Genomic DNA, 11,287 nt, shown 5'->3' with positions numbered 1-11,287 from the left:
TTTTTTTTTTGAAATTCCATTCTTTTTGTGACCTGTACTTAAACTCCTCAAGCTCCGGTTTCCTTCCCTTAGATTCAGTTGTCACTATTTCTTCTTTGTACTGTCAATACAGCAAGTGGCTAACAGAACATTATGTGCCCATGACATGTAGTACTTTCTGTTAATAGCTTCTCAATTGTAATCTGCAGCCATAAGGTCCTATATAAAGTTCAAGTTGCACTTAAAAGCAAATGAATATTAAAGTTCACAAAGTTACCACAAATCCAGGTACTTAAAGTGACTTTCCCCTTAAAAAATCATATTATCTTGCTGGGCGTGGCTGCATGTGCCTATAGTCCCAGCTAGTCAGGAGGCTGAGGCAGGAGGAATGCCCAGGAGTTCAAGTCCAGCATGAATAATACAGTGAGAGAAAAAAAAAATTTCCAGTACCTTTCACTCTCAGCTGTCTGCATGGTCTCCAGTTTCGAGTGGGTTCCTCTGTTAAATCCTTTTACCTCCTGTTCTTCCAAAGATTCCAGCAATCGGATGACATCTTTATTTACTCCTCTGCGCTTTGCCAGAACTAAAGGGGTAGCACCTTGATGATTGCTAAAAAAAAGTTCATAAAAATAAAGAAGCCATCATAACATACTATATTGTCAGCTCCATTTTTAGTACCCATTTGTATAGATCTCAGTGAATAAAGAATGGGCCCAATTAGGATCTACCCTAGGGCTGTGGGGAACTAAAGGAGTATTTGGCTCACTGCAACTCTTCCACCATAAGCCTTGACCAGCAGGCTGCAATCAGACCTTGCCTGATGGGATTTCTGCACAGTTCATCACAGAGGCCATTATCCTGTTACCCAAACACATCCCCCACCTCCAGCCCCATCCTCACACTGAATGTCTCCTCAACAGCAGATTGTGGTGGATGTTATAGCCGTGTGCCTCCATTTTTTTTCTGAATTGTACTATAGAAAGTGTTTATGAAGAATAAACAAATCACCAGGGGGGAAAAAAAAAGGATGGGTCCAATTAACTCAAAAGTAAAACCCAGAGCTGAGCCAAACATCCAGTGGAGCTGAATTTTGAATTAACCCTTGTTTTTTTTTTTTTTTTTTTTACTTCCAGGGAAAAGGAAAAGAGAACATATAGTCAAAAAAAGTGGATAAATCTAGTTCTAAACACATTCTTATTTGATATTTACATTTTATGAGATGAGTACTTTTTTTTAACGTCTAAGAAAAAAATGTCAAATAAGCTGCTGTGGTTCACACAGCTATTTAACGCTAATAATAGGAGAGAACCACATTAAATCCTGCAGTCAATTCCTACCCCATCGTGTCCTGCAGAAACAGAAGCATTTACTGTTTTATTCAGATTTAGGGGCATTATAGCATCAATAAATTAGGGCAGTGTGTAACTGTAATTTAAAGGTCAAGCTCAGTTTTACAGGTGACTTGACATCGTTCCCACTGAAAAAGCAGAGTATCACCAAAACAAACAAAAAGCCCCATAACTTCCTCAAATTGTTCAGTTTAAAAAGGATCTTGGACTCCAGGGAGATTATGAAGCTCACATGGCGCATTACATGACAGAAGGCACATAAGCGTTGGAGTCAGCGGAACTAGGTTCAAATTCCAGCTCTGTCCCTTATAAACTGTGACCTTTTCAAATCCTCTATAAACTGTGTGAACTTTGTCCAATCCTTTTTTGTCTTAACTATCAAATCTGTAAAATGAAGAAAACACCTATCGTGAGAGCTCTTCATTCTGAGGACTAAATGAGCTAACAAGTAAACAGGGTCCAGCTCATAGATTTTCAACAAATGTTCTTTTCTTCTTCTTCCCTTGTTGTAACACTACATAATTAATTAGTAGCAGAAACTACCCACAATTTTCATAGAAAAAATATGCTGCTTCAGCAAAAACCTAGAGGTCAGTCCCTCATTCCCTCACTTGCCTAACAGAATTACACTGTCTTCAATGCCTTTCTGAACTTATTTCAACTGATTAATGAGAAAACAAAATCCAAAGACCCAAGATAAGACTATCAGTTGAGAGACTAATGGGAAGAAATGACTAGACTTCTAAAACCATAGAGAACTTACCAAATATCAATTTTGAGTCCATTGGAAACCAAAAACTGGATAGTATCCACATGGCCACAGAGGTGAAGAGCCGTGTTTCCTTGATAATCTGTGGCCAGAAGATCAGCACCGAATTTATGCAGTAGCTGGCAGATGTCTACATTTCCTCGAGCTGCTGCAAGGTGAAGGCCTGTTCTGCCCCTGCTGTCACGAATATTTGGGTCAAAGCCACTTTCCAAAAGCCGCTTGGAATAATTAAAGTCCCCATCAATACACGCTTGTAGCAAGGGCACGTTAGTCTGAGAAGAATCATTTACAAAAACATACGACATTGTTCTGATGTGGTGGATGGAACACACCTGTAATGAGATAGGTGAGTGAGATGCCATGAAGACAAATGAAATCAAGGCAAAGGAATCATTTAGAAAAGCACTATTTTCATCCTTTTGGCGTCCTGCCTCAAATAAATAAATTACTTTACCAAACAGAAACAACAACAAATTTATCAATTATATTTTATTTTCCATTAAAACATTTTATTTTCTTCATATCTGCTGGATTAAAATTCTAATTCAATTACTGTAAAGCTCTATTTTGCTTTTCATCATGTAAAAGATTAAGAGATATTTTAAAGTTAAGCAAGATATAATAGCTTAGATTTAAGTATTATGTTGTCAGAACACATAGATAACATGATGTTTAAACATCAAAGAACTACCCATATATAAACCCTACTGCTGGTAGACATTCTTATTTAAACAAACTGATTCACTTTGATATATTTGCTTCTTCTTGTATTTGAGATATTCTACATGGTAACTAAAACTACTTGCATGAAAAGAAGTTATACTCAACAAAGACCTGTAGAATGTTATGTTTATAGCACAATTTTTTTTTTTTTTGAGATGGTATCTCGCTCTGTTGCCCAGGCTGGAGTGCACTGGCGTGGTCTCAGCTTATCACAACCTCCACCTCCTGGGTTCAAGCGATTTTCCTGCCTCCGCCTCCCAAGTAGCTGGAATTTCAGGCGCTTGCCACCATGCCTGGCTAATTTTTTGTATTTTTAGTAGAGATAGGGTTTTACCATGTTGGCCAGGCTGGTCTTGAACTCCTAACCTCATGATGTGCCCGCCTCAGCCTAGAAAAAGTGCTGGGACTACAGGTGTGAGCCACCGTGCCTGGCCTATAGCACAAATTTTAAGAGAAAGGCTAAGGAAAGTAACAAACTGAATTTAAAAATCAGAGCACAAAATCAATTCAGATTATGCTTCTTTTTACAGCATTGATCTTATTTTGCTGTGCTCTGTGGTTATCTCAATATGTGACTGTGCCAAATTCCCCCTGTCCAAAGACTGAGAGACGAGGTAAAAAAAGTAAGGCTGTCTGGGAATACCAAGTCAGGACAAAGCAGCAATCTCAACCAGGTCCGATGTGAATTGCATCTCTGGGACTCATCCAGCTCACCAGTTTGCTCACATCTCTTTCACGGATGTTTCCCAGCCCCACTGGTGCACCTGAACTCAGGTGAGAGTTCAGCACCTGCCTGGTGCACCTGAACTCTCAGGACATTCTGCTCTACCAAAGTGCATACCACTAGGTCTCTCTCTCTCCCCTAGGTTCATTTAAGAAAGAGTTAAAGCCTGTCAAAAGAAACTTCGCTACAAAATTGACAAGAAAACAGAAAGGCAGACACCAATGCTTTTCTAGAGATGGCTTTTTAATTCTTAGGTTATAAAAGCTTAGTCACAGATGGACTTGGCTTATACAGCTGATCAGGTAAAGTCTCTTTCTGAAACACTGACGGAACTGGATGCTAGACCCATCTAGTCTTGTGCCTAACCTCAAGGGGATTCAGGGAAGCCTGGTTGCTGAGTTTGGTGAGACTGCTGCCCCTATTCATTTCAACTTGGCTTCTCAGCAGAGCCATTGTCCCAAAATCTGGGGCTGCCTTACACAAGGGCTCTGCTGCTACCACAGGCTCTCTGTGGGAAGAGTGGGCATTAACATATATTGAGACTCGTTCTGAGCCAGGTGCAAACTAGGAGGTTTTAATGAATTTAATTTAATCTTACTAACGCCACAGTAAGGTTTTTTTTATATCTGAATTTCAGTGAGGAGCCACTGAAGGATTTTTTGTTTTAAATTGAGACAGGTTCTCGCTCTGCCACCCAGGCTGGAGTGTGGTGGTACAATCATGGCGCACTGCAGCCTCAAACTCCTCGGTTCAAGCAATCCTCCCACATCAGCCTCCTAAATAGCTGGGACTACTATTTCAATGAGTCCAGCCCTTTGAAGGATTTTAAGTCAAAGAAATGGCACGGTCTTATTAGTCTTTCAGAAAGATTACTTGGATGGTAATATGGAGGGGTTAGATTGTAGAGAAAAAGACTGGAGGCAGGGAGATCAATCATTAGGTCATTGCAGCTATCTAGGCAAGAAATGAAAACCTGACCTAAGGCAGTGGCAGGCAGAAGGGGACACACTGGAGAGGAATAGAGAAGACAGAATTAGCACAACTTAATGACTCACTGGATAAGAAATGAAGAGTGAAAATGGGCTGTTAAGAATAATTTCAAATAAGAAAAAAATATATGTTTATGATTAAAGAATACAGAGATTAAAATAAATTTCAGATTATGATACATATGATGACTTTTTAAAAATCTGGCTGGGCACAGTGGCTCATACCTGTAATCCCAGCACTTTGGAAGGCCAAAACAGGAGGATAGCTTGAAGCCCAGGAGTTCAAAACTAGCCTGGGTAACATAGCGAGAGACCCTGTCTCTATAAAATATTTAAAAATTAGCCAGGCACGGTGGCGCATGTCTTTCGTCCCACCTGTTCGAGACGCTGAGGTGAGAGGATCACTTGAGCCTGGGAGACTGAGGTTACGATGAGCTGAGATTGAGCCACGGCACTCCAGCCTGGGCATCAGAGTGAGACCCTGTCTCAAAAAAACAAACCAAACCAAACCAAACCAAACCAACAAACAGAAAAACTCAATAAGAAGAATTTACTCAATAAAAGAGTCAGGAATTCTTTTGTGAGGGTAATCTAAATATCTTCCCTTACAGCAAGGGTGTCCAACATTTTGGCTTCCCTGCGTCACACTGAAAGAAAAATTGTCTTGGGCTACACATAAAATACATAATGATAGCTGATAAGCTTTAAAAAATTGCAAAAAAAAAAATCTCAGAATGTTTTTTAAAAGTTTATGAATTTGTGTTGGGCTACATTCAAAGCTGTTCTGGCCTGCAGGTTGGACGAGCTTGCACAGTATTGAATCATAAAATGGAAAAGCTATCATAAACCTTTTAAAATGAAATGCCACATATGAAGTACTTTTCAAAAGGTAATGTGTTTTGATTAAATTTTTAAGAATAATTTTTTAAATCTACTTGGTGTTTTTGATTCAAACACAGTAAGAATTCTTGTGGTTTGCAGACTAGGATTCTTCTCAATGTTGGCTCAGCAAGAAATGCAAGTCTCTGTGTCTATTTTTCAGGTGAGAATAAGTGTGTATTTTGTCAATTTCTCTGTGTCCCTGAGCAACTGCTAAACTTAATCCCACATTTAATAAGCCCAATGATAGATATTTTTCATCTTGATCACAGAACCGAATCTGCCCTAAAGTAGTTCACTGAAGGTTTCACATCTTGTGAGGAAGTCCACAGTAGTAAATACTCATGTAAGTCTAAAGATTAGATCTTTCGTTCAGTGGTCACTCAGCAGTTTCTCTGAATTCTCAAGAAGGTTCAACAAAAATATTCTGTAATGTGCTGGCAAGGATCTACAGGAAATAGAAAATTCAGTTATAACAGAAGTGTGGTGAGAAAAAGAACTCACTGTTCTATTAAATACAGACAGGTTACTGAGCCTGTAGAAATTCTCTAGAAAATCTGTAGGTGAGGCCAGAAAAATACATGACAAGTAACAAAGTAGTGAAAAGGCAGCAAAGAAGGGCTTAATAGAAGCTGCTCTGTGGCCCACAAACAAGAAAGCAAGACAGAAAGATAAAAGAATAAGAACCAAATTATGTGTCATCAGGAAAGAACAAATTGGGCTCCAAAAATTCTCTCTCAGTCATTACTTGGAATTCAGAATGCATATTTTCACATTATAAATGGAGGCTAGATCCCAGATTAGTTCACAAAAGAATTTTATAAATAAAATACTATTCATAATGGGGAAAAAATGAAAGTTTAAAAGCTAATACTTATATTTAAACCAAACAGGATACATTTAAGAAAAAATATTTCTAATCTACCTTGAATGCTGATACTTAAATCTCTTTAAATCTGTTCCCTTCCCTGTCTTTTCAGTGTGAAAGAAAACCTGGCCCAAATCTATCTGTAATCTTCTTTACATAGCCTGACCCTGCTCCCCCTTAACTGTGGTGCGGCCCCGCCCAGGCTACAGCCCTCTGCACTGAGAGAGGCTACAAGGGCACCCTGTCTACCTGCTCAACTCTTCTCTGGAGGGACCGTGGAAGCAGGGCCATGGGCAGGCAGTAAGGCCCACAAAAATAGCAATATTAGTTCATGAAACAAACATTCACTGTATGCCTGAAACGTGCCAGATACCATGCTATCAAGTCCAAATCCCAAATTCCTGGTCAGGGTGAAACACAGGTTAACTTTTTACTGGTCATCCATGCTCATCGTTATCGAATCCCCGTGAACAAATTTATATAGGGAAATAATTAATGGTATTTTACGGAGCTCCATTTACAATATGTAAGTCAGACTGTATCATAAAGGCTATCAGCGCTAAGCTGGAACTGATGACAATGGCTGACAAACTGTACGTGAGGACCAGTCCCACACAAGGGTCACCAAATTTCACGAAGACATGATAATACACAAAACATCTACGCTCCTCATTTCCTACTTTTTTTTATGATACTACAGTATCAATTTAGATAAACTTCATATCACGGAGCCACTTGATTTCCTTAAACAAATATTATGTATTTACCCAAAGCCTAATATTTTTCCTCTCTTGTTCTGACAGCTAGAGCTGGGTCTTTAACAACTAGAGCCTGTCTCTAATGTATGATTTGGTTTCAATTTTCAATGTTAATTAAAATGGTGCAAGTGGGTTATTCTGGATGTGGTAGAGCTCACATTATGGAAAAAGAATAACTTTTGTTTTTTATCTAGAGATAGAATTATAGTTCATATGGTTATGCCTCCCAATAATCCTAATGTTCTCTTAAATCCACAAGAAAGACAATGCTTCTGTAATTTTCTTTTTCTTTTCTTTTTTTTTTTCTTTTTGAGACAGAGTCTCGCTCTGTCGCTCATGCTGGAGTGCAGTGGTGCAATCTCAACTCACCTGCGGAGGTCTCCCACGTTCAAGTGATTATCCTGCCTCAGCCTCTCCAGTAGCTGGGACTACAGGCATGTGCCGTCATGCGTGGGTAATTTTTGTATTTTTAGTAGAGATGAAGTTTTGCCATGTTGGCTAGGCAGGTCTTGAACACCTGACCTCACGATCCACCCACTTTGGCCTCCCAAAATGCTGGGATTACAGGTGTGAGCCACTGTACCCAGTCTGCCATTTTCTATGGATATTACAATGCCCCATAAGAAAATGAACAAATGACAGATTTGTGTGATTTCATATTAATATTACACAAATTCATTAGACTAAATTACTAGAAACCTGCCAAGAAAACTTCCAAGACCTCAATTAGACCTTATTCACTAGACTCTATTAATAGCTGACCTAAGAAGTCATAAAGTGAATACAAATCAGAGCACATATTTAACGACTGTCAAATGAGTGAGGAGGAGTAAAGACTTTTTAAAATTAAACTTTTTGAGATAATTATAAATTCATATGCAATTGTAAGAAATAACACAGAGTGATCCTGTGCACCCTTTACCCAGTTTCCCCAATGGTAACATCTTCCAAAACTATATTACAACATCACGACCAGGACACTGACATTGATATAGTCAAGATACAGAACATTTCCATCACCACAAACCATCTCTCATATGTTGCCCTTTTATAGCTATTCCTGCTTCCCTCCCATTCCAGTCTCTCCTCAACACCTAGAAACGACTACTTAGTCTTCCATTTCTTTAGTTCTGTCGATGTTGTGTAAATGGAGCCATACAGCACATACAGGAACCTTTTGGGATTGGCCTTTTTCACCCAGTATAACTCTCTGGAGATTCATCCAGGGTAGCTGTGTGTATCCAGAGTTTGTCCATTTTTTATTGCTGAACAGTATTCCATGGCATGGGTGTACCACAATGTAACAGTCCATCTACTGAAGGACGTCTGGTGTCTCCAGTTTTTGGCCATTGTTAAAATTTCTACAAACATTTGTTTGTATGTGGCTGTAAATCTTAATTTCTCTAGGATAAATGGTCAGGAGAACAACTAGTGAGTTGTATGAAGGCCTAAAAGACTGTTGAGCATGATAGTGTCTATTTTTCCCATTCAAGAAGAATGTAAGGTCATCTTTGGAGTCATGTGTCTCAGTGTCAGGTTATTTATGGAAGAACCTGTAGGACCAAGCATTTGCAAGGCCACAGGTGGATATACTGGCATTTACCAAAGGGAGTGTTTCATAAAAACCATTCTACAAACAGAATTAGAGGCACTAATTGAAGTGTCAATAATGAACCAGTAATCTTTCAAGATTCACTGAGTCTGAGTCTGTGCCCCTGTGAATGGATGTGAAACCTAAGTAAACATAATGAAGTCTGCTTGTAGAGGTGGGAAAAGTAGGGGGGAGAGATATGTGATAGTCTGACTCTCCTGAAAGGCACTACTCTTATGAGTGTACCATAGAGAGACAATTTTCTTGTCAGATGCTGTTAAAAGAACTTGATTACTCCACCCGGAATGTATATGGAGCTGGACTGCCTGGGTTTGAACCCCAGCTCAGCTACTTACTAGCTGTTTGACTTAGCACTCAAAAATAAGTTATTATCCTTTTCAGGCTAGCACAGCTCTGGGGAGACCGTCCTCAGCTGTACAGAAGCAAGCTTGCGTACAGCACTGATCCCCTGGGAATAGAGCAGCTTCTGATAATGGGGTGACATCTAGTGGGGAGTGAAGACCTCCAAGAAAGAAAAATAAAACAACTGGTTCCTGGCAGAGGAAAAACCACGTAGTCTAGTGCAAGAACAGTCAATATGGGAATAACCACGCCCCAGAAAGCACACTGGTTGCTGACCAGCGCCCCGGTTCCCAAGGAACAGTGTCAATGAGGAACAGTGTCCAATGACTGGTTCAGAGGCAGACTAGCTGGCATTGTTAAAAGCAGAACTTTGGGAGTCAGGTTTTAGAGGGCTGGTGCAGCCTGACACTTAAAACTCCTCACTCTGTGCTCTGTGGCACAGCCTGAGAGATTTGATGAAGATGGAGTCATTTATCCTTTCTTCACATGACGCAGTCACTTAGATCTCGGCAACAAGAGCTTCTTATGTCAACCAGCTCGCTTATCCCAACCCAAACAACAATAAAAAGATTTTGATGGAAGCTTGTGATTCACTGATTTGATGAAAAGTCATGCCTAATTTTCTTTTATATCTCAAATTCTGGATCCACAATCTTAGGTCAATCTGTAAAACTTTAAGATATAATAGTATTCTTAATGGTTAACAACTAATGGAGAAAATATGTTCGATTAATACATACTTATAATAACTAAAAATTGTTCTATATCCAATATCAACAGGAATACATAATAGATTGATTTTTCATTCTGAAAGGCCATTTGGAAAGGCAGGACTAAGTACCACATTCTTGCTTCAAATGGACTGACTACATTATGCCTACACAAGCAATTTTGGTCAGAGATCAAAGCAACAGACATTTCAGCAAAACGCAAGGAAAAAAAACGACATAGTTGGAAAGATCTTCTATCAGATCTTATTGCCTTTGCCATTTTCTAATGTCAAAGAAAAGTACTAAAACTGAAAAAATGAATGATCCACAGTAAATAAAACCCCAAATCTAGATTCTATCACTTGGTTATTCTTATCCTTTTACGAGGATGCAGTTGTTTCAAAATACAATCTCAGAGAACTATAAAACAAAAATTTCCAGTGAAGTCATTAAATCCTAACTGCTAGTACTTTAAAATTACTGTTCTTAAAACCTGAGCTCTGCAAAAATCCAAAGATACTGGGAAAGGAAAAAAGCCATGTTGAAAAGAAATTTAGCTGTAAGCACGTAAGAATTTCAACAATTTAAAATCCTTCCCAAAACATTAACAATATATTTCTTCAGTCTGCTTATCTTCAGCAGCTATTTAAACAGTAACTATTTCTCTAACAGAGCGATCTTAATTCCTAAGGCCCACAGGCATTGAGTCTAGGGCCATACTGCTTTAAGTGGCAGGGTGAGGCTTCGTATTTAGTTTATATATTTTCAATGTGCCCTGCAGCCACTGTAAGTTGTCAAGATAATCAGGAGAAAACAGTTCATGTAAAACTTTGTTGCTTGTTCACAACTGTCCTAAAATTCCTGCCAGAATATGTTTCTAGAAGCCAAGAAATGGGTCTGATTTGTCTATATATACTGGCTGACTGCAATGCCTGGTACATTAATTTTTCTTGAAGTCTAGACATAGGGAAATGCAATAATTCTTTCCTGAATGTACACTCAATTAAGTTCATTGTCACAGGATTTTAAAGTAATATTTTTTTCTTATGACTAGTTCTGCAGTGCATTGTAAAAATTTTTAGGAAATAAATATGAAAAAAGAGAAGAAACTAAAAGCTGCACACAATCAAATCAAATTCATGATTCAACCAACCATGAATCAAAAATATTCAGGGAAAAAAACTGCATCTGTACTGAACACGTATGCACACTTTCTTATTTCCTAAACAATACAGTGTAACAACTACTTCTGTAGCATTTACATTGTATTAGGTATTATAAGTAACCTAGAGATGATCTGAAGTATATGGAAAGATGTGCATAGGTTAAATACAAATACTATATCATTCTGTACCAGGGATGTGAGCATCTGTGAATTTGGTAACTGCATGAGGTCCTGAAACCCATCCCCATGGATACTAAGGGATGACTGTATTCTGGGTATGTACCGTAATTTTATTGAATTCCTTAGCACATTAAAAGAGAATTTGTCCTATATTTTTCCTATCACATAGATTCACTGACATTTTTGGCTAATCAAAATGTAAACAGAATTTTGTGATGCAGATGAAAGCTGTCTAATGTA

General features: G+C 38.6%; 1 protein-coding gene across 1 annotated transcript in view; it reads right to left on the bottom strand.

The window, feature by feature from the left end:
* Positions 1-11,287, bottom strand: part of ANKRD46 (ankyrin repeat domain 46) — a 43,753-nt gene that overhangs the window by 8,119 nt on the left and 24,347 nt on the right. Inside the window, exons 2-3 of the mRNA XM_017859471.1 lie at positions 2,092-2,429; positions 430-588 (exon numbers count right to left, since the gene is read on the bottom strand). Of these exons, the coding sequence (XP_017714960.1) occupies positions 430-588; positions 2,092-2,402 (470 nt within the window). The 5' untranslated portion in view covers positions 2,403-2,429. The remainder of the gene's footprint in view (positions 1-429; positions 589-2,091; positions 2,430-11,287) is intronic.

The sequence above is a fragment of the Rhinopithecus bieti genome, unplaced genomic scaffold, assembly GCF_001698545.2.
Source record: "Rhinopithecus bieti isolate Rb0 unplaced genomic scaffold, ASM169854v2 scaffold_47952, whole genome shotgun sequence".
Classification (NCBI taxonomy): Eukaryota; Metazoa; Chordata; class Mammalia; order Primates; family Cercopithecidae; genus Rhinopithecus; species Rhinopithecus bieti.
This window is presented reverse-complemented; position numbering and strand designations above follow the sequence as displayed.